This window comes from Jaculus jaculus, chromosome 9, assembly GCF_020740685.1.
Source record: "Jaculus jaculus isolate mJacJac1 chromosome 9, mJacJac1.mat.Y.cur, whole genome shotgun sequence".
NCBI classification, from domain to species: domain Eukaryota; kingdom Metazoa; phylum Chordata; class Mammalia; order Rodentia; family Dipodidae; genus Jaculus; species Jaculus jaculus.
In genome coordinates this window covers 110,345,032-110,368,043 of record NC_059110.1, presented here as the reverse complement: position 1 = coordinate 110,368,043, position 23,012 = coordinate 110,345,032, and the positions used below count along the sequence as shown (strand labels likewise).

The 23,012-nt window shown below is 51.5% G+C and overlaps 1 protein-coding gene across 3 annotated transcripts in view; it reads right to left on the bottom strand.

The window, feature by feature from the left end:
- The window catches only part of Arhgap23 (Rho GTPase activating protein 23), a 113,909-nt gene that overhangs the window by 18,927 nt on the left and 71,970 nt on the right, over nucleotides 1-23,012 (bottom strand). For all 3 annotated transcript variants that reach the window (XM_045158827.1, XM_004655784.2, XM_045158828.1), the window contains 10 exons: nucleotides 22,019-22,162; nucleotides 14,060-14,377; nucleotides 12,729-12,790; nucleotides 12,424-12,554; nucleotides 11,493-11,614; nucleotides 11,053-11,208; nucleotides 7,241-7,319; nucleotides 3,069-3,142; nucleotides 2,746-2,835; nucleotides 1,699-1,824 (listed from right to left, as the gene is read on the bottom strand). In XM_045158827.1, the coding sequence (XP_045014762.1) occupies nucleotides 1,699-1,824; nucleotides 2,746-2,835; nucleotides 3,069-3,142; nucleotides 7,241-7,319; nucleotides 11,053-11,208; nucleotides 11,493-11,614; nucleotides 12,424-12,554; nucleotides 12,729-12,790; nucleotides 14,060-14,377; nucleotides 22,019-22,162 (1,302 nt within the window). The remainder of the gene's footprint in view (nucleotides 1-1,698; nucleotides 1,825-2,745; nucleotides 2,836-3,068; nucleotides 3,143-7,240; nucleotides 7,320-11,052; nucleotides 11,209-11,492; nucleotides 11,615-12,423; nucleotides 12,555-12,728; nucleotides 12,791-14,059; nucleotides 14,378-22,018; nucleotides 22,163-23,012) is intronic.

Here is a 23,012-nt window from a genome sequence, read left to right as displayed (position 1 = left end):
AAGATGAAATGGGACTATCCTACCTTTGGCTTTGGAAGATGGAAGCCTTCATTGCCCTCTGCTGGCCACTGTAGGTTCCCACCCTTGGTGGCGTCAAAAGGGAAGTAAAATAGCCCAACAGCACAGTGCCAAGCAGGATCCAGCCACTGCTTGTGCCCTGTCCCATTTGAGCCCCTTGGTCCTAGGGCTTGTGGGGCTGAGGGAAAATGGTACCAGAGCTCAGGTCTCCTGAAGCTCAAGTACCTAGATGTGCAGGATGCCTCTCCTGGGGCAGTCTGCTGAGAGCCTCGCGTGTTCACCATTTCTAGATGTGCAGGATGCCTCTCCTGGGGCAGTCTGCTGAGAGCCTCGCGTGTTCACCATTTCTAGATGTGCAGGATGCCTCTCCTGGGGCAGTCTGCTGAGAGCCCCGTGTGTTCACCATTTCTAGATGTGCAGGATGCCTCTCCTGGGGCAGTCTGCTGAGAGCCTCGCGTGTTCACCATTTCTAGATGTGCAGGATGCCTCTCCTGGGGCAGTCTGCTGAGAGCCCCGTGTGTTCACCATTTCTAGATGTGCAGGATGCCTCTCCTGGGGCAGTCTGCTGAGAGCCCCGTGTGTTCACCATTTCTAGATGTGCAGGATGCCTCTCCTGGGGCAGTCTGCTGAGAGCCCCGTGTGTTCACCATTTCTAGATGTGCAGGATGCCTCTCCTGGGGCAGTCTGCTGAGAGCCCCGTGTGTTCACCATTTCTAGATGTGCAGGATGCCTCTCCTGGGGCAGTCTGCTGAGAGCCTCGCATGTTCACCATTTCTAGATGTGCAGGATGCCTCTCCTGGGGCAGTCTGCTGAGAGCCCCGTGTGTTCACCATTTCTAGATGTGCAGGATGCCTCTCCTGGGGCAGTCTGCTGAGAGCCCCGTGTGTTCACCATTTCTAGATGTGCAGGATGCCTCTCCTGGGGCAGTCTGCTGAGAGCCTCGCATGTTCACCATTTCTAGATGTGCAGGATGCCTCTCCTGGGGCAGTCTGCTGAGAGCCCCGTGTGTTCACCATTTCTAGATGTGCAGGATGCCTCTCCTGGGGCAGTCTGCTGAGAGCCCCGTGTGTTCACCATTTCTAGATGTGCAGGATGCCTCTCCTGGGGCAGTCTGCTGAGAGCCCCGTGTGTTCACCATTTCTAGATGTGCAGGATGCCTCTCCTGGGGCAGTCTGCTGAGAGCCCCGTGTGTTCACCATTTCTAGATGTGCAGGATGCCTCTCCTGGGGCAGTCTGCTGAGAGCCTCGCGTGTTCACCATTTCTAGATGTGCAGGATGCCTCTCCTGGGGCAGTCTGCTGAGAGCCTCGCATGTTCACCATTTCTAGATGTGCAGGATGCCTCTCCTGGGGCAGTCTGCTGAGAGCCCCGTGTGTTCACCATTTCTAGCCTCTGGCCCCCTAGTACCACTCCTGTCTCTTCTCCCTGGCTTTCTTGCCAATCTTGGAAGCACAAGGCCTCCAGGTTCCCCAGCAGGATGGGCATTGTCAGATGCATGACTGTTCTGCCTGGACAGCAGCTGGCTGCTGCAGATGGTGTCCCCAAGCACACAGGGGCACCCAGGCAGAGCAGGAGTGGAGCTGAGCCTGGTCCCTGGTTTCCAGAGTGCACCCATACGAGCACGCATGCGTGTACACACACACACACACACACACACACACACACACACACACACACTTACATGCTGTATCAGGGTCTCCACGATCTTGTAGCGGTCAGGCATGTGGGTCACCATGTCTGTCATATTGTCCTCAGATGTTCTCACCAACGTCGGTCCAAACACCAGGGCCAGATTTCGAGGTTCCATCTGGGTTGGGAGAGGGCATTAGACCAGGGTCAGTGTTCTGAATGTGACCTCTAGTTTCTTCCACTCCTCCTCCAGGTCCCTGACACCAACTTCAATTGTCCCCCAGCTTAGGGGTCAGACGTCTGCTCAAATGGGCACTGAGGGGCTTGGCAAGTACAGCACAGGCCAGATCTTAGCCTCTTATTTCTAGGCCTGGCAACCATGAGCAGTGCTCAACATACACACCATATGGGGTAGCCCTAATTGGAGCCACATTAGAGGTCCAAAGGGTATTTTAGAATTAGGAGAAATCCTAGCCAGGTGCGATGGCACATGATTTTAATCCCAGCACTCGGGAGGCAGAGGTAGGAGGATCGCTGTGAGTCTGAGGTAACACTGACACTACATAGTGAATTCCAGGTCAGCCTGGGCTAATGAAACCATACTTGGAAAAACCATTAAAAAGGGGGGGAGGGCTGGAGAGATGGCTTAGTGGTTGCAGTGTTTGCCTGCAAAGCCAAAGGATCCTGGATGCACAAGAGAGCACATGCATCTGGAGTTTGTTTGCAGTGGCTAGAGGCCCATTCTGGCTCACCCATTCTCTCTCTCTCTCTCTCTTCCCCTCTCTTAACTAAATAAATAAAATTTAAAAATGGGGGGGGGGAGGGAGAAATCCTATTTTCCTCACTGAAGAAACAAAAGATGAAAGGAATTAGACTAGAAATATGTAATGCAAGGGTTTTGAGCTGATCAAAGGATACACCTCATTCCACACAAGGGACTGTGGCTCTCAGCCTTTAGATGACCCCTGTATGGACAGTGTGGGGACAGAATGGCCTTTGGAGCAAGGCAGACCTACAGGGGCTCAAAGCCTGCTGAGGAAGCTCTGCTCACAGTGTATGTGGTTTCCTTCCCCAGACTCCAACCTACAGTCCCACATACCTTGTTTTTCTCAGAGTGATCTGCAATGGTCTTGAGATGGCCCACAAGGAATTTGAGCGTTTCATAGTAGTGTCCTGGGAGATCCCGGATCTAGACAGACAAGGGGAGGCTGTGATGGTCTGTCCTACCCAGACTCTACCATGCCCCAAAGGGACTCCCACAGCTCCAGAGGTTTCAAGAAAACTGGATTCCACCCTCCAACTCCCTTCCTTGGCAAAGCTAGGGAAAGTGAGGCCATGATTGGAAAAGGGCTGCTCCAAGGCCACAGAGGGAATGGGCACTAGACTCCCTTCTCCTGCCTGAAAGTACCCCTCTGTCCTCACCAATTTCCGTAATGTTTTCATCCGCTCCCTCGAGTCTTCAATGCGATTGGCCTCAATGAAGTCGTTGTATTTGTCTAGAAGACAGAGAAGGCTCTTTAGAGGTGAGGGGCAGCCCTTTTCCACTAGCAGGTGTGGGGGGCCTGCTCCAGTCTGGAAAACCATGAGCTTGGGCTTGTGTGGCCAAGCCACTGCAGTGGCTCAGGCAGGAGCTTGACCTGAGCAGCCCAGAGGTATTTGTGTGGAAAGAAGTAAGATCCAAACTGTGTGCTGGGCTGGAGCTCCACAGTACAGTCTACATGTAGCATGTGCAGGCCCTGGGATTCATCCTTAGCACCCCCAAAATACAAAACAACATTAAGTTCATCCACATGAGCCTTGTATAAGGACAGACAAGAATATGGCTTAAAGGAGAATGATGTGGGAAGGAGGATTTGCCCCCAGATCTTGAAGCCAACAGAGAACTGAGCTGACCAGGCCAGGAAGGCTCTGGAAAAGGATGGAGGCATCTTAAGTGTCCCTAGGATAAATGTGCGGGGGGATGACACCCATTTCTATCTAACATGATATACAAATTTTAAGACAGAGCCCAATATATGAAAGATCACAGGCAAGCAAGACATGTCAGCTCATGCCTATAATCCCAGCACTCATGGGGCTGAGCCAGGTAAACTGCCTCATGTTGGAGACCAACCTGGAGTAGAATAAGATACTGCCTCACAGAAAAAAAAAAAAAAGAAGAAAAGAAAAAAAGAAACTTCTGGGGAGCTGGATTAGCAGTTAAAGGCACTTGCTTGTAAAGCCTACTGGCTGCCAGCCTGAGTTTAATTCCCTAGGACCCATGTAAAGCCAGGTGCACAAAGTGACACATGCATCTGGAGTTCATTTGCAGTATATACACACACAAACACACACACATGGCATACATGAACCCCTCTCTTGGTTTTGTTTTGTTCTTTTTTCAAGGTAGGGTCTCACTCTAGTTCAGGCTGGCCTGGAACTCACTGGGTAGTCTCAGGGTGGCCTTGAACTCTTGGAGATCCTTCTACCACTGCCTTCTGAGTGCTGGTATTAAAGGTGTGCACCACCACACCTGGCTTCTCTCTCGATATTTTTATAATCACTATGCCAAATCCATTAAGATTAACAATTTAGGCTGGGAAGATAGCTCAGTAGTTAAAGGTGCTTGCTTGTAAACCCTGCCAGCCCAAGTTCAATTCCCTATACCCATGTAAAGCCAGATGCACAAAATGGTGCATGCTTCTGAAGTTCATTTGTAGTGGCCAGAGCCTCTGCATACCCATTCTCTCCCATCTCCTCTCCGCTTGCAAATAAGTTAAAAAAAATTTTTTTTTAAGATTAACAGTTTGAGCATAGAAAAGAAATTGGCTTTGATTATAAAGCTTGTTGTTGTAGTGCACACCTGTAATCCCAGCACCTGGAGGCTGAGGCAGGAGGATCACCACGAGTTTGAAGCCACCCTGGGCTATAGAACAAGACCCTGTGTCCAAAAAAAAAGAATGTAGGACAAAAATGTAAGACCAGAGCAAATATTTGTAGACCAACAAAGGGTTAATGTCTGTGCTACACAAAGGATTTGCTAATCCCAGCAGAGGCAGAGGTAGGATGATTGCTGTGAGTTTGAGACCATCCTGAGACTATATAGTGAATTCTAGGTTGGTCTGAGCTAGAGTGAAACCCTACCTCAGGGGGAAAAAAAAATATTCTCACAACTCTATAGCAAAAAAGATGACCCAACAGAAAAATAAGCAGTTGCTTATTTTTGGAAAAAGTCAATAAACTAATGAAAAAAGACTTAATCTCCCTAGTAATGAGGGGAAAGAAATGACAACAATAATGAAATGTGTTTCCTCTATTGATCAACAAAAGTTTAAAATAGGGCTGGAGAGATGGCTTAGCCATAAAGGCATTTGCCTGCAAAGCCAAAGAACCCAGGCTCAATTCCCCAGGACCTATGTAAGCCAGATGCACAAGATGGTACATGCTTCTGGAGTTCGTTTGCAACGGCAGAAGGCCCTGGTGCTCTCATTCTCTCATAAACAAATAAATAAAATATTTATAAAATTTAAAAAGTTTAAAATATTAATAACAAGTCTGTGGCTGCAGCCCAGTGGTAGAGTACTTGCTTAGCACACACAGAAGTCCTGGGTGTGACCCCCCACACCACAAGAAAAAAAACAAGCCTAGCATGGTGGTGCAGGCCTATGATTCCAACTCCTTGCGAGGCAGAGGTAGTAATAATATTATAAACTCAAAATTAGCCTGGGCAACTTAGTGAGACTCTCTCAAAATCAAACTAAAACTGGCTGGTAGGGGGCTGGGGAGATGGCCTAATGGTCAAAGGCACTCACTTGCAAAGTCTGCTGGCCCAGGCTCGATTACCCAAGCACCCATGTAAAGTCAGACACACAAAGCAGTGCATGCACCTGCATTTCATTTGCAGCAGCAAGATGCCCTGGTGCCCCATACCCATTTACACACATACATACACATCTCTCTCTCATAAATAAGTAAAACTATTTTTAAGCCCCCTCCCCCAAAAAAAAGAAAAGAAAAGAAAATGAAAACCAGAGGACATGGGAGAAACACTCCCTTGTGCTAGTAGAGGAATTATAAACTCGGGCCTCCTCACAGTTGTTGAGTGAGACGCTGACAAGCTATTCTCCACCTGAGTCTACCTAGGGAGCAGAGACCCAAAGACGGATTCAAGGAAAGTCACGGTGGCGTCTGAAGGTGATCTCAACAGCCAGCAGTAGAGGAGAGACTAGAGCCAGTACAGGCTCCTCAGACCATACAATGCTATGTGATTGATTTAAAGGAAGGATGAAGTAAAGCTCTCTGTAGTGACACAAACGAACCACGAAATTACAGCCCTGCTATTGTTTGTTTGTTTTTTTTTAAGTTTTATTTATTTATTTGAGAGAATCAGAGAGAAAGGCAGACAGACAGAGAGAATGGGTGCGCTAGGGCCTCCAACCAATTGCAAACAAACTCCAGACACTTGTGCCACTTTGTGCATGGGGCTTACGTGGGTCCTGGGGAATCAAACCTGGGTCCTTTGGCTTTGCAGGCAAACGCCTTAACTGCTAAGCCACCCCTCCAGCCCCAACTGGAGAACTACAGTGTGCCAGCAGCCCACTCACACCGGCTCTGAAGATACCGGAGGTCCTCCTTCCAACCACTCACCAGCACGTCCCTGAATCTGCTCAGCTCCATCCCCAGATATATACTGGTATCTTACATGCATGAAGGTCACGAAGGAAAGACGATAATTGGCTTTTTTTTTTTTTTTTGTCTGTTTGCTTGCTGTTGGTTTTTTTTGTTTTGTTTTGTTTTGTTTTTTGAGTCTCACTTTGGCCAAGGAGAACTTGGAATTAATTCACTCTGTAGCCCAGGCTGGCCTTAAACTCATGGCAATCCTCCTGAGGTAGCCTTCTGAGTACGTGAGCCACCACCCCCAGCTTGCTGCTCTGTCTGTGAGAGGAGGTTCCGATACGCAGCCTAGGCCAGCTTGCAACTCAATGTGTAGCTGAGGCTGGCTTCAAAGTCAGTTTTCCTGCCTCCGAGCACAAGCATGGGCTGCCTCACTCAGCTCAACACTGTTGACAGGCAGGTGAGCACTCAGGAAGAGCTAAGCTTTGTGGCCAGAAGCCCGCAGCCAGGAGGACCTTGTCATCTAGCTACTGCTCTAGACCCCTGTGACCCTGCTCAGGGAGCTGTTGTAAAAGCAGTGTGCTTGGCACACAGCAAATGCTCAGAAAGTGCAGTAGTGACCTTGGGCAAGGAGGGAGAGTGACAGGATCTATGCTTCTATTTGAGGCATAGCTGTACTGGCTCAATGTTTTACACACACACATTTCTGTTGTACTTTAAAAAATAACAACAGGGAGCCGGGCGCGGTGGTGCACGCCTTTAATTCCAGCACTCGAGAGGCAGAAGTAGGAGGATCACCATGAGTTCGAGGCCACCCTGAGAGTACATAGTGAATTCCAGGTCAGTCTGGGTTAGTGAGACCCTACCTTGAAAAAACAAAATAAATAAATAATTAAATTAAACTAAAAGACTAAAACCAACAATCTGGATGAGAGAGCAGGCGGGGGTGGTGGTGTGGACATTGTGTCCCTTCCTCTCACCTCCCACCTCTCAGTACTCACCATCAGTGAAGAGGGGCTCAGGCAGCTTTCGGAAGAAGGACTTGAGCAAGCTGCTGATCACATTGAGGTCCTGCCAGCGCTGAGGAGGGACAGAAATGTAAGGCCACAGGCAGGTCCACCCCCAGTGCCCCAGCTCCTTCACCCCCAGCTGCAGGTGCCCAGGCAGTCGTGACAGTCCAGAGCAAACACCTGGCCCAGGAGCACAGCACCGCCTAACCTGGAAAGCATAAGGGGCCTGTGTGGGCCAGGCGTTGTGGGGGGGGCAGCAGTGAGGGGAGCCACCACACAGAAGCATCTCCACTGGGCCCACAAGGGGCAGGCTCGGCTCCTGCCTCCCAGTGCTTTGCATCAAGTGACGCGCTGTCCTCAGACACACTTCCTTACCAGAGTGCTGAGCGCCCACAGCACCAAGGTCGCGGGCCTGGCCCCTTCCTGTCTCAGCCTCCTTATGCATGCCATTCCCTCTGCTAGAACTCTCCTGTGCCCTTAAGAAGCGGCTCCTCCTGCTGCCCCAGTGCCAGAGCCAGAGCCAAAGCACACACTGCTGCCACTGCACTGTCATCTGCACCACACCCCGATTGCTTCTTCCGTGGTGCTTACCCCAATTTGTCCTTATTGTTCCTCGTTTGTCCCTATCTCCCTCAGGAAGGTGTGGCCTGTGAGGGGCAGGAGTCCAAATGGGCGAAATGAGAGGGGACTGGGAGCATCTGGAACTGATTTGGCTTTCACAGCTGGGGGTGCTACTCACATCGGTGCACAGAGGCCAGAAGCATTTTAAAATTTTGTCCATTGCAAAACACAACCACGTTTGTCAACACACAATTATTTTGCCCAAAACATCCATTGTACCAAGGTGAAGAAACCATGGTCTATACAGTTAATGAACTGCTGAGTTGTTGCCCGATTCTGTCCACAAGGGGGCACCAGCACCCTGCACAGCAGCCTCAGCCATGCACAGGAGCTGCTCAGAACCCCAGCCCAGAAAGCAAGAGGACAGCGCCATCAACAGTGTGCACACTCATCACAATGGGCCAAGGCTTAATGCCACATCCTCACAACTCCCTTGTCATGGGCTCCTCACACATGCTGACTTCCATCACAACCTAAAGCAATGATGCAATTGATTGAGCGAAGTCTGCGACCAATTGGCATAGCCAACACACTGGGCACACCCACTCTGGCTCCTGCCCACTCTGTCAGCCACCCCTTGCTCTGGTCCCTCTTCTCCCTGGCTAAGGCGAGCTGGTGCGCTTCACTGTGCGCCCACCTGGCCACAGCTTCTGTTTCTCCCTTACCTCCTGGCTCTGAGCACCTCTCCTCTCCTAGCTGCCGAGCCTCCTGAGAGCTCTTTCCTGCCTCTCTGAGCGGGTTCCAGGCCGCCTCGGCCTCCTCGCCTCACACAGCAGCTCCTAGGCCACCCCACCTCCAGGCCCCTTCATGACCTCACTATATAGGGCTTGAGGATGTCATTGTCTCATGTAGGTGACTTTACCATCACCCCAAACCTAACAGGGCCACAACCTACTTCATCCTCCCTTCAACTCTCCTCAAGACACCCATTCCTCATGCAGGCCAAGGTGAGTGCTCATCTCCCAGCCCTCCCTCCTGGTCTTCTTACTCCTCCTTCTTTCTTCTCCTGTATTTAACTCAGAGTTGCTTTCCACACCCCTACCCCCTATTCTACTGAGGCCTCCTGACCCTCAGGCATCTCTCCTGAGACCCTAGATTAGATCTGAGCACCCTACAATGACAGCCACCCACTAACTGGACTGTTACGCTTGCTCACACCCGACTCTCCACTGCTCTTCTTCAGCTTAAGAGCCATGCATCGAGGTCACACGCCCCGGGCCTCTCTCTCCCCACCCTCGAGCCTAGACTGCATGCCCGCTCTCTGGGGCTTAGGACAGTGTCATCACCCCGTCTGGGCTGCCCTCCTATCCGTCCTTCAAATGGTGCCCCTCAGCAGCCTCTCACATACTGGCCCTCAGTGACACATCACCCTTTTCTCTTGTTCTTCACGTCACATCTACTTGTCCACTGGCCCTGTCCCCCAAGGACAGAAAGACCCGCCTGTGTCACGGGAGGGCCCATGTGCAGGCTTGTAGCACTTCAATGCTCAGATTCATGGTTTTCCAAAAGTTTTTTCATCAGAGCCCCTAGTATAATTGTATATTAACACCCAAGAAGACATTTAGGGCAAAGCAAGATGGCTCTAGTCGCAGAAGGGCAAGGGGATCATGACCTGCCTGTGGCTTCCCCCAGGTGCTCTGAGAACTGTCAGCCCTGCTATAAATGCTTCAGGACCCTCTCTCTCCCATCACAGGCTGCTCTCCAAGGCTCCCTCAGCTTCTGTATGCGGCTCTCTTCCCAGCCCAAAGCCTGTGAGGCTGGCCACTGAGAATGCTGCATGTCCCCCTGCTTGCAAGCCAGAGCTCCAAGTCTCAGGAGCCCATGGAACTCAACTAGCAGCCTTTTTCTGTCAGGCCCTTGTGCTTAAGTAAGGGCTTTACACTGTTAAATGCTGTGGTAGAAGGATCTTGAGTTAGAGGCCAGCTTGAGTGGCATTGTGATATCGTTTAAAACAAAAAAATGGGCTGGAGAGATGGCTTAGCGGTTAAGCGCTTGCCTGTGAAGCCTAAGGACCCCGGTTCCAGGCTCAATTCCCCAGAACCTATGTTAGCCAGATGCACAAGGGGGCGCAGGCGTCTGGAGTTCGTTTGCAGGGGCTGGAGGCCCTGGCGCGCCCATTCTCTCTATCTCTCTCTCTCCCTCTCTCCCTGTCACTCTCAAATAAATAAAAAACAACAACAAAAAAAAAAATTCTTAGGGCTGGGAAGATGTCTTTTTGGTTAAAGTGCTTGCCTATGAAGCCTAAAGACCCAGGTTTGATTCACCAGTCCCCACATAAGCCAGATGCACAGGGTGGTGAATGCATCTGGAGTTCATATGCAGTGGCTAGAGGCCCTCACACACTCATTCTCTCTCAATCTGCCTCCTCTCCCCCTTCCCAATATATATATATATACTTGTTGGGCATGGTGGTGCACACCTTTAATCTCAACACTTGGGAGACAGAGGTAAGAGGATTGCTGTGAGTTAGAGGTCATCCTGAATCTACATAGTGAATTCCAGGTCAGTCTTCACTAGAGCAAGACCTTACCTCAAAAAAAATCAAAATATATATACACTATTTATTTATTTATTTGTAAGCAGAAAGAGAGAGACAGAAAAGAGACAGAGAGATAAAAAGAATGGTCATGCCAGGGCCTCCAGCCATTGCAAACAAACTCCAGATGCATGCACCACTGTGCATCTGGCTTAACATGGGTACTGGGGAATCAAACCCAAGGGTTGTTAGGCTTTGCAGGCAAGCGCCTTAACTGCTGAGCAACTTCTGCAATTCAGTATTATCTAAAACTACCATCTTATTTAAAAATCCCAGCACTCAGGAGGCTGAGGCAGGAGGACTACAGTGAGTTCAAGGCCAGCTTGAGACTACAGAGTGAATTCCTGGTCAGCCTGGGCTAGAGTGAGACCCACTCAAAAAGCAAAATATAAATAAATAAATAAAAATATCAAGCCACCTGCTGTGTGAGTTTCTACCCTAGTGTCCTCCAGGCCAAGACTGCATTTCTGTGTGGCCTAGCCTTGGGGATAACCAGGGCTGGCTGCATAGGCAGGACCCCTCCTGCCTCCTGGACCCATGTGGCCCAACGTCAGACACGGGGCACAGCACAGTGGATGCAACCCAACAGACCCCAGACCTCCCCCACAGGGCGCTCACGTGGACCACGCACCAGACTCTGCCTTACCTCGTCCTGCAGGTTGATGTCGCCAGGGCCACGGTTGAGCTGCTCCTGCAGGCTGGACACCACGGCGTTGTTGCCAGGCACCCGGTAAATGCCGGTGGACTCCAGCCCCCGCGCCTCCACAATGCGGCAGCAGGCAGCCACAATCAGGGGGACGTGCTGGGGACACAGAGGTGGTCATCAGGCTAACCTGGGGGCAGCACTAAGCCCAGAGCCACTACCAGAGACCCCAGAGAAAACGCCCTTGAGGCCTCCTGTCTGGGGCCAGAACGAATTCCAGCCCCTCACCAGGAACGGAGAAGTCAGCACTCGGGGCCTCAGCATGGGGGCTGGGGGGTTCTCCTCTCTTGTCTGGAGCCCCCATCCCCGTGTATAAGCAGCAGATGTGATTCTGTGCCCTGGTCTTCATGCCCTGCCTGCTTGGGCACACTGCGGTGACCCACCTGGTTCTCTATGGCGGGCTGGCACTCCTCCAGACGGATCCCAAATGCCCTTGGGGAAGTCTTCTTATTCTTCTTGATAATGCTGATGCCCCAGGGGGCTTTGGGCGCTGCAGCACTGTCATCTAAGGTGAAGCAGGCAGAGAAGTCAGGGTTAGCCAGGGGAGCCCAAGAGCCCCACACGCTCGCTGCGACATTCACACACTGGAAAACATGGGGACTTTGGCAGAGTGAGTAGTGAGGGTGCTGAGAGGGTGGGAAATTACACCCCAGGGTGAAGGCAAGGGAATGAGGTGCCTATTCCCCAGGAAGGGGCTCAGAGATGTGTAAGGACTGTTGCGTGGCCTCAAAGACCAACCTGTGAGGTGGGAGCACGTAGCACAGACTCTAGCATGACTAAATGAAGAACATTCTATATTTTATTTATTTATGTATGTATTTATTTATTTTAGAGAGGAGGAGGAGAGAGAGAACTGGTGTGTCAGGGCCTCAGCCACTGCAATTGAACTACAGACGCTTGCATCACCTAGTGGGCATGTGTGACCTTGTGCTTGCCTCACCTTTGTGAGTCTGGCTAATGTGGGATCTGGAGAGTCAAACATGGGTCCTTAGGCTTTACAGGCGAGCACCTTAACTGCTAAGCCATCTCTCTAGCCCTCTAAAGGAAGAGCATTCTAATAGCCAAAAGTGTGTAAAGATGGAGGCCACCTCCAAGGGGTGAGCTCCCACTCACAGGGACAAAGGCAGAGAGCCTAGAGGGCCACCAAGCAGGGGCGTCATTGAGGGTCTGAACCAAGGTTCAGAACCTTCCAGTCCTGACATCCTGAGGCTCCAGACCCTTTCAGGCGCACACTCCAGGCGGACATAAGAGTAGCTACACACACACAGGCAGGCATGTGACCCAGCAAGTGCACACAGAGCGCTGCCCTCCTACCCTTGTTCCCCGCGGGCTGCTCCTGAGTCCTGAGGCCACGTGCAGCACTCTGCTTGAGGAACTCAGACTTGAGGCCCCCCAGGCCCCGAGAGCCTTTTGGGGAGGAATCAGCTTTGGGTCCAGAGCTATGGCTGCGGGGGGACAGGGGAGAGGAAGGGTCTTCATCTGGGACAGCCCAGCATGCCATCCACCCTGGCCTCCCACTCCTTGGCATGACTCCCTCCGTCTGGGGACAATCCCCTTGGGCTTGTCTGGGAGCTACAGACCCTATAGGAGAACTTCTGCTTGAGAGGGTTGGGCCTCACCTCACTTTGCGGTAATCATTAAGCTTCTTGCTGATCAGAGCTTGGTTGGCACAGCCGGGGTCCTGGAGCGAGGGCAGGGGGGAAGAGGAGAGAAGCGCCAGGTGAGCACACACAGCTGGCCCACCTCGGGGCTCCTCCCCATCTGCTAGACGGACAGCACAGACTCTGAATGGAGAGAGGCCAGGGCTGGACTCCCTGGGCAGCTGTGTGACCTTGGGTAAGCCACTTAACTTCTCTGAGCCATAGCCACCTCAGCAATAAACACAGGGGTGCTAAATAAGGCAACCTCAGGTTTGGGGTGCAGGGCTGTGTGTGCAGCACTCATCACAGTCCGAGGAGGCGCCCATGATGGGCAGCTACTGCTATAATGAAGCTGAGACACCAACTGGGCCTCCAGAGCAGAGGGGTCACATTCTAGGCATTCTCAGGGGTGGGACTTAGGTCAGCATGAGGACTTGTTCTCAGAGAGGCCTGAAACACAGGGCTGCATACTAGTGCCCTTCTCCAAGTGCCACCTGCACTGAGCACAGGCACACTGCCCTCTTGGCAAAGATAAATCTCTGAGCTCAGGACCCACATAATTCTGTGCAGGTGTGTCAAATAACCTTTGTGCAGGCAACTGGCCAAAGGACAGTGGGGGACCATCTTCTTCAACTCTCCTCAAATCCCTGGCAAGGCATTGGGCTTGACTCCTGCCCACCTTCTGCCGAAGGGCAAGCCTCTAACCTGCTGCTAAGGTCAGTGTACCCATTCCTCCTGTAGACAGGCTAGTGCTGGCACGGTGTGGGGCGGGGGAGCCTTATTCTGCAACCTGCTCCCCGGGCGACTCTGCCACCCTATTCTTGCCAGAGGCTGTGACTGGCCGCAGCTGACCCCTCTGTTCCAGGGCTGCCTGAGAGGGTCCCCACAGTAACAGTCATGACGGCAGCTGTGATTCTTCCTGCCAGCCACTGAGCCCCAGGATGCCAAGTGCCCTGGAGCCACTGTGTTCACACTTGTCCACACACACCAACCCGGGCAAGAAGTCCAAAGGTGGACTTTGTTTTCTGAGGTGTGGGGCATTGAGGCAGGGCCTCACTCTAATCCAAACTGACCTGGAACTCACTCGGAAGCCCAGACTGGCCTCAAACTCACAGAGATCTTCCTGCCTCAGCCTCCAGGGTGCTAGGATTAAAGGCGTGAGCCACCATACCTGCCTCAAAGGTAACCTTCCAATTTTCTAGGAGAGGGAGTAAGGCTCAGAGCCACCCAAGGTCACAGCAGCTGAGAGGCAGCCCTGTCCTATTCTGCCTTGCCCCGGTGGCCCTCTGGGCAAAGGCCCTGGGCCTCACCTCGCCCTCGGCCCTGCTGTTTTCCCGGATCGCTCTGATCCAGCCCAGCATGTCATCCCGGTCCTCAGCCTGAAAGAGATATTCACAGAAGTCAGCGGTGGTCAGCCGGAACACGTGCCTCCTCTTGGTCTCGCTGTAGGAGATGTCCACCAGGCAGGAGCCGATGCAGACGGGCGCTGCCTCGTCCTCACCTGCGCCGGCCGCCGCAGCCCCCGCCACCGCCGGCCCGGGCTCCCGCCGCTCCTTGCTCAGCAAGAGGGAGCGCGCCCGCAGCGCGGCGTAGACCCGCTTCCACTGGCGCAGGCCGCCGCCCGCTTTCTGCAGGGAGACATGGGGTGGGAGAGACAGGGCAAGAGTGAGAGCCAGGCCTGCTGCGGGCACTGACTAGAGGCCAAGAGGCAGCAGGCCCTGGACAGCAGTGGAGACAGACCCCAGACCACCTGCCCACCCCACATACACCCAAGCAGCCGGCCTCCTGCCCAGAGCCCACCTGCCCACACGCCGCTATTGGTCCACCAGAGGACGTCAACCTCCCTCGACTCCAAACACCAGCGCTGCCACCCAGGGACACGGCAGAGAAGGCCCTTGGGCCCCAGCCAGGGCAACGCCTTGCACAAAATTCTCAGTAAGTCATTCTTGGTCCACGCTCCACCCACCCCGCAAGTGCCACTCTCCACAGCCAAGCTGTGATGGCCAGGAGCTGCCCACACTCTGGGGAGCCTCTCCCCTCCATTCTTTGCCTCTCACTCAAGATTCCACTCAGCACCTGTGACAGGAAGCCATTAGCAAGGTCATATGGTATAAAAGCCAGTGGCTGCTTCCCGCGTGCCTCACTACTCCACAGCATCCGACACGGCCAGACCCCATTCCCTCCCAGGACCTCGAGACCCGTGGGACCCATGTTTCTGAGTTGTTCTTAATCGCACTGGCTTCTTCTAGGGCCTCTCCACTGCCCCTCCCACCTTCTACACGTGTAGTCGTCATGGGGGGCGGGGGCAGCCTGGGAGCATTTGTCTAGAGATGCATCAGAAAGGGGAGGAGCGCCAGGCTTGGCAACCATCCAGCTGCTCTGGACCGTCCCCAAAACAAGCATCGGTTTTGGCTCAAAGAGCTTCAGATCAAAGAAGGGAGACCTGCGATAAAGCCTCCAGGGCTCATCGGGGCCCTCCTCACCTTGCACACCTCTGGCAGAGATACCATTCACATCTACAGCTCTAAACACCTTTATTTAGGAGTGATTCACCTGCCATCCATTGGCTCAGCCCAGTGTCAATTGCTCAAAGTCCGCTCAGCACCTCCCCTGCATGCCACAGACTCATGCTCTGTCCTCACGGTAGAGCATGGGACTTTCCTTTCAAACCTGTTCTCGATACCCTTGTCTCCAGCTCAGTCTATCCACCCAGTTGCCCCGAAACCTGGGAGTTGCCCTTGACTTCCAGCTCATCGGGAAATCACAAAAGTCCTGCTTTCAGAGTATCATGTCTCTGCCTTAGCTACTATTATCCTGCCCTCTTCACTGACCTTCCCAGGCCCCCTTGCCTCATTGGTCCCTGTCCAGCCAGCAGCCACAAGGTCATTTCTTTTTTCTTTCTTGGAGTTTATACATGTAAGCACATATGTGCATGTGTGCGTATGTGAGTGGGCAATGGGTATCGTCCTCAATCATTCTCCATCTTACTCACTGAAAAAGGGTCTCACTGATCCTGGAGCTCACTGACAGCCAGCAACTTCGGGAGTTCCTCCTGCTTCTGCCTCGCCAGCGCTGGGATTCCAGCCACCAACAGAACACCTGGCTTCTATGTGCGTGCTCAAGATCTGAACTCAGGTCCTCAGGTGTGTGTGGCAAGCACCTTACCCTCTGACATCTCTGATCCTGACAAGGTCATTCTGAAGGTGAAGCCACCTTTCCCCTGTGCAGCACACGCTCACAGAGCCCAGTGCCCTTGAACCCAAGTGGAAGTCCTCTGAGCTCTTGCCCTGGCCCTCTCCAAACTCACCTCCTTTCTTCCTTGATCTCTCATGCCTCAGGGCCTTTGCTTGCCCTTGACTTGCCATACCGTTCCTTTCTCGGGGCCAGTACACTGGCAATGCACTCTCCTTGGGGTCCCTCTCTCCCTGTCTCTCTCTCTTTCTCTTTAGCAGTGCCAGAAATTGAACCCAAGCCCTCCACCACTGAGTTATAAGCCCCAATCTTTGGTTTTTTGTTTTGTTTTTCAAGGTAGAGTCTCACTATAGCTCAGGCTGACCTGGAATTCACTATGTAATTCACTAGGTAATCTCAGAGTGGCCTTGAACTCACAGCGATCCTTCTACCTCTGCTGGAATTAAAGGCATATACCACCACATCTGACTAATATATGTTTTTTTAATTAGAATCAGAGAGAGAGAGAGAGAGAGAGAGTCCTGGGTGTGCCAGGGCTTCCAGCCACTGCAAATGAACTCCAGTTGTGTGTGCCCCCTTGTGCATCTGGCTAAAGTGGGCCTTGGGGAATTGAACCTGGGTCCTTTGGCTTTGCAGGCAAGCATCTCAACCACTGAGCCATCCCTCCAGCCCTTAATATCTGTTTGTTTTAAAGCAGAGTCTTGCTATATACATCAGACTGCCCTTGAAATCACTACGGAGCCCAAGGGCTCAGCTTTCCTCACTTCTTTTTTTTTTTTAATATTTTATTTTTATTTATTTATTTATTTGACAAAGAGGGAAAGAGAGAGAGAGGAGAATGAATGGGTGCGCCAGGGCTTCCAGCCTCTGCAAACAAACTCACGTGTGCCCCCTTGTGCTAAGGTGGGTTCTGGGGAATCGAACCTGGGTCCTTTGGCTTTGCAGGCAAGTGCCTTAACTGCTAAGCCATCCCTCCAGCCCCTCCCCTCACTTCCCTATGTGGCTGCCTTCTTCTGGCCCTGTAGATCTGAGCTTGGTGAAGTGCCAGTCACTTGCTCCCTAAAGGCAGCCTGCCCACCTCAGGCTATCCTGGCTGTGGGTTTCTCCACTTCAGAGCAAGCTGCTGAGGCAGCAGTTCCAAGCCCAGAGCTGGCTGCAGAGCTAGTGCTTGGGTAGCCACTACTGGGCAAGTGCATCATCTGTGGCATGCCCTGAGGGCAGGGGCTCCAGTGCCCACCAGAAGGCAGTATCGACATAGCCTGTGCCTGGCCTCTCTTTGCGTGAATCCCAAGCTAGGGCTCAGCCCACCATGGTATAAGTGCAAGGCCAGGCAGGACCTGGATGGTCAGAGCAGAATCAGCAGTCCTGACAAGACCATGATTAACTAGACTTCCTCGCCAGGGAGAACGCTAGGGTTAGGGTAAGGTGGCATCAAGGGCCCCTCTGAGACTAAACCAGCTGATGACCTCAGAAAATTCAAGCCCTCCCTGGAATTGGTGTCCCTGCAAATAATGGCAGATGCCCATATTGGCACTGCTCACAGTGGTTCTGGCTTCAGGAGTGTGGTACGTGTCCTGCTGGCCAGTCCATGGTCTCTGAAACAGGCTGAGATGGGGCGTGGGGGTGCTGAGACTGCTGGGGGAGATTACACCAAACTAGCAAGCAGGGCCTTGGATAGACCAAGATCCTGCCACTGACTCCAGCCCCTAGACCACAGCACCAAGAGGAAAAGTGACACTGGGTCTCTGCCAACAAAGAAATGGAATCTCCTGTGCTCCAGAACCAGCCAGTGAGAAAAGGGCCAGTGCCTGTCGCTGCCCAGGAAACAGTGAAGCTGAGTTGTCAACGGCCACTCTGAGCTAGGGACTTCAACTGGCTCAAACATGGGCCTGGAGGGTGTGGCCCATACTGGGCTCCCCTCACTCAAAACACACAGCTGTCCACCATCCCTAGGTCAGCCCCTTTTGATGAGACTGCCACTTTGCAGGCTCCTTTGCCAGCTTCATCTCCTCAGCCCCCATCCCCTGTCAGGGCTCATCTGGGTCCCTTTCTTCTCCTTCTCCCTGCACCAGAGGCCACAGGTGCTCATGCACAGCTGCAGATGAAGACACTCCTCACGCGGGCCTCCCTGAGTGCCACACCCTTGAGTGTTCATTCCCAGGCTACCTTGGCATGAACAGTATGGCCGTACACCACTCCAGTGGAGTCTCTCCAGTGGTTGGTGACTCAGGGGAGGGATAGCTCCCCATCGCCCAGGCCAGGAAGCTGGGATCAGCTCCTCTTTCACCTTCCTTGGCCAGCAGCATCCATTAACCAGAACTGGCAGCTTTCCTCTGGAATCTCCAAACAATCCCTGGGTCCACACCAGGATCCCCTTGTTCACCCAAATAGCAATATCACTGACTCTTTAAGTCACAGACACGGTACTTACTTTCCAGATCACCCATGTCCCTATTGTACCCCCCTTAAGCCCCTGAATAGGTGAAGCTTCCTGGCTGTCTAGGCCTGTGGTAGTTTGAGTGTGTGACCCCCCAATAGACTCACGAGTTTTTTTCTTTTTTTTTCCCGAGTTAGGGTCTCACACTAGCCCAGGCTGACCTGGAATTCACCATGTAGTCTCAGGGTAGCCTTGAACTTATGGCGATCCTCCTATCTCTGCCTCCCGAGCGCTGGGATTAAAAGCATGCACCACCATGCCCGGCAGACTCAGGAGTTTTATTAAAGCTGATAAATTGGATTTCTAGCCACCTGGCTGGAAGAGGTGTCACTAGGGGAGGATCCTGGGCTCCAACCCAAAGGTATGTTGGGGGACAGACCTGATTTTCAGCTTAAAGGTATGCAGTGTCTGAATTCTGCCTGGGTCCTGTTACTGGTGGATCTGCTTGGATCTGTGAAAGGGGACAGCTTCCTCCGCCATCAATGGAACTTCCCCTGGATCTGCAAGCTTCAAATAAATGCCTTCCTCCCATAAACTGTGTCTGGCTTAGAAGTTCATCACAGCAGTGTGGAGCTGCCTACAACAAGGCCCCATGTGCTTCAACAGTCATCCAGCTCCACCCTGCCTTCCACCGCTTGCTCTGGGTTCTCCATAGCTCCCCTCTGCCCACCCTCAGTGAGGGTGTCTCCCTCAGACCACTTCACCCTCTTGTTCCCTCTCTACTCAGACACTCAGACCCTTCAAGTCGCCTCCCAAGCCCACCTTCCCTCCACTGAGGTCCCGAACTCCCCGTCCCAGCAGTCAGAACACCGTGTCACTGAAGGAAAGTCAGTATTTTCTCTGTGGTTATGAATCCCAGAAGGACAAGAATGTGTGGGTTTCTTTGTCCTAAACCCCTAGAAGCTCAGCAGATTCTCCTGGATAGACACCTTGTAGTCACTGGCCCTTATTGCCTGGCCTACATGCCTCAGGTCTCCCCCTGCAGCCCTATCTTACAGATCAGATGGGGGAGACTCAGAGGATCTCAGGCAACATTCAGATGACAACATGTGGCTGTGTGGAAATTCAGTCTTGTCTGCTTCAAAGATCATTTTTTTCCAGGTACACCAAAGACCCCCAGAGTCAGCCCTCTCTAGCTTCATGTCCCACACCCACACACACAGTCAACCAACAGTGGATCCAAATATCCAGAAAAAAATGTGTGTGTATATATATACACACACACACATACATATACACACACACATCTGTATTGAAATAGGCTCGTTATTCCATAAACACATTGTAGCAACTATTTACATAGTATTTGCCTAGCATGAGGCATCATAAGTCATCTAGGATGACTTATAAGTATATGGGAGGATTGCATAAATTATATGAAAATACTGGTCTGTTTTATATAAGGGACTCAAGCATCCACAGGAAGCCCTGGAGCTTGAATACCGAGACGTGCCTGTAATGGCAGTAAGGCCAGAGCGGCTCCCAAGTGCCAAGTGCTGGAAAGCCCTGCCCCACCCTCCTTTTTCTGCAGTGCTGGGACTGAACACAGGCCCTCACAAGGCAAAAACTCTAATGGGGCTAGAGAAATGGCTTAACAGTTAAGGTGCTTGCCTGCAAAGCCAAAGGGTCCTGGTTTGATTCTCCAAAACCCATGTAACCCAGCTGCACAAGGGGACACATGCATCTGGAGTTCATCTGGCCCTGGCATGCCCATTGTCTCCCTCCCTCCCTCTCTCTCTGCATCTTTCTCTCTCTCAAATAAACAAATAAAAATTTTAAAAGTTTTTAAAGATATTCTATTAATGAGTACAGCCCTAGTCCACAAAAATTATTTTTTTAAAAAACTATTTTTTCTTTTCTTCATTCCTTCCTTTCTCCCTCCTCCTCCTTCTTCCACACTCCCTCTCTCCTTTTCTCTTTGTGTGTGTGTGTGTATGTGTGTGTGTATGTGTGTGTATGTGTGTGTATGTGTGTGTGTATGTGTGTGTATGTGTGTATGTGTGTGTATGTGTATGTGTGTGTGTATGTGTGTATGTGTGTGCATGTGTGTATGTATGTGTGTGTGTATGTGTGTATGTGTGTGTGTATGTGTGTGTGTATGTGCGTGTGTGTGTATGTGTGTATGTGTGTGTATGTGTGTGTGTGTATGTGTGTGTGTGTATGTGTGTGTGTGTGTATGTGTGTGTGTATGTGTGTGTGTGCGTGTGTGTGTGTGTAGTACTGAGGATTGGATCAAGGCTCTCAAGCATGCAAGCACTGGCCCGGTAGGTCACAGTCCCAATTCCCAGTCACTTTTTCTTGCTTTATTTTTTTTTTTATGAGAGAGAGAGAATTGGCATGCCAGAGCCTCTGGCCACTGCAATACAACTCCAGATGCGTGTACCACCTTGTGTGCATGCACCACCTTATGCGTCTGGTTTATGTGGGTTCTGGGTCCTTAGGTTTCACAAGCAAGCACCTTAACTGCTAAGCCATCTCTCCAGCCCTCCTTTTGCTTTTTAAAAAAAGTTTTATTTGCTGGACATGTGGTGCACACCTTTAATCCCAGCACTCAGAAGGCTGGATAGGAGGATCACAGTGAGTTTTGAGACCAGCCTGAGCCTACATAGTGAATTCCAGGTCAGCCTGGGCTACAGCAATACCCTACCTTGAAAAACCAAAATATATAAATAAATAAAAAGTTTTATTCATTTATTTGTGCATGCTTTTGTACATATGTGTGTGTGTATGGGTATGCACCAGGGTCTCCTGCCACTGCAAATGCCCATCTGGCTTTATGTGGGTGGCTGGGGAATTGAACCCTGGTCATCGGGTTTTGCAAGGAAATGCCTTTAACCTGCCCAGCAGCAGCAACAGGCTTGGATGTGCCTGTACTCATTCTCATTCTCTCTTTCTCTCCTTGCAAATAATGCAATAAATCCTTTTTAAAGTTGGGTTCGTCAGAACCACTCTGATTCTATGTCTTCTCTTTATCCAACACTGAGACGCAAATACATGCCAGACCAGCAGGGCCTCCTCTTCTCTTTGGGGTCCTATTTCCATCCAGCCCTTCTCCATCTCCTCCCACCTGGCCCAGACTACAGCACTCTCATGTCTCACCTGGATTGTGTGGTGGCTTCTAATTGATCTTCTTGTTCCAGGGTACCCCCCACCCCAAGTCATTCCAGAAAGCCACATGGGCATTTGAAAGCTCTAACCCTCCCAAAGAGCACCAAGGGTTTCAGTTGTTCTCGGGGTGAAGTCTGTGCCGAGGATCCCATGCACTTCTGAGATCCCACAAGACTCTTCTTCCTTCTTGGGCCTCGGCCTGGCCTGGACCCTTTTCTGTGAGCCCCAGTGGCCAACTGGTCACCTTTGGGTGATCTGCCAGCTGGAGGATGGTTTAGTCATGATTCCAAACACAACACAACCTGATCATGTCCTTCCTACAGCAAAGACCATCTCTCTTGTTAACCTCCTTTCAGGAGTTCTCTAATGTCCCCCTTGCCCAGAAGTTCTTCATCTAACCTCCATTCCTCATGAAAGGTCTAAGCTGCTTCTTTCTGGTTCCAGAGGCTGCAGGGCAGGTGTCAGAGGAGATGAAGAGTTTCTCCAGAGCCAGTTTCCATCCACTCCCAACCTCCTTCTTGGCCCTCCTTACCTTCCCTTTCTTGGTGAGGATCTGCTTATAATACAACCAGCCTTCTCTCCTGATATCACTGAAGGTTGCATCTGAGAGGTCAGAGGTCGAATGTCGCTTGGAGGGAGCATCTGCATCTTCAGACGTACCCCAGCTATCCAGAGACTGCAGGGAGACCAAAAAAAATGGGGGGGGATTTAGAATTGCTCCCATAGGACCAGCATCTCAGGAACCCCATGGCCCCCTCAGAGTCACACAGATGTGGTGTATGTCTGAATTACACTCTGACATGATGTGTGTGGCCTCATGGGCCAGGCTTGTCCTCTTTGGATCATTTGTGTTGAGGTCATGAGACATAATGGCAAAGCCAGAGAAGAGGAAAGCCTCTGACCTGGCAGCAGAGCACATGCTTCCCACATTGGAAAAGCCAACCTAGACCTTCTGAACTTCACAACCCTAAAGGAATTGAGGAAACAGAAGAAGCAATTGTGTCAACAAGAAGTTAAGTAAACAGGGGAAGTGGGAACATCAACAAAGACTGAGTGAGAGAAGCGGGGAGTTATGTCCACAAGGAGTTAAGCAGAGGAAGTGATCGTGTCAACAGGACTCAAGCTTCAGAGCTGACATGTCCAGGGAGAGTTAAGTAAGCTGAGGAAGTGATAAAGAGTGAGCCAGGTGACCATATTTTTTAATTTTAATTTTATTTATTTATGTATTAGAGTATTACAGAGATAAAGAGACAGATGGAGAGAGAGAATGGGTGCACCAGGGCCACCAGCCACTGCAAACTCCAGATGTATGTGCTACCTTGTGCATCTGGTTTACGTGGGTACTGAGAAATCGAACAGGTAAGTGCCTTTACCGTTAAGTCACCTCTCTACCCCAAGGTGGCCATATTTTGAAGGTACTAAGCTACTCAAAGACACAGAATGCTAACGATCCGATCCAGATGGCTTCTACAGTTCATAAATGGCCAAAAAGAGTTGCAGGAAGCTGGAGAGACAGCTTAGAAGTT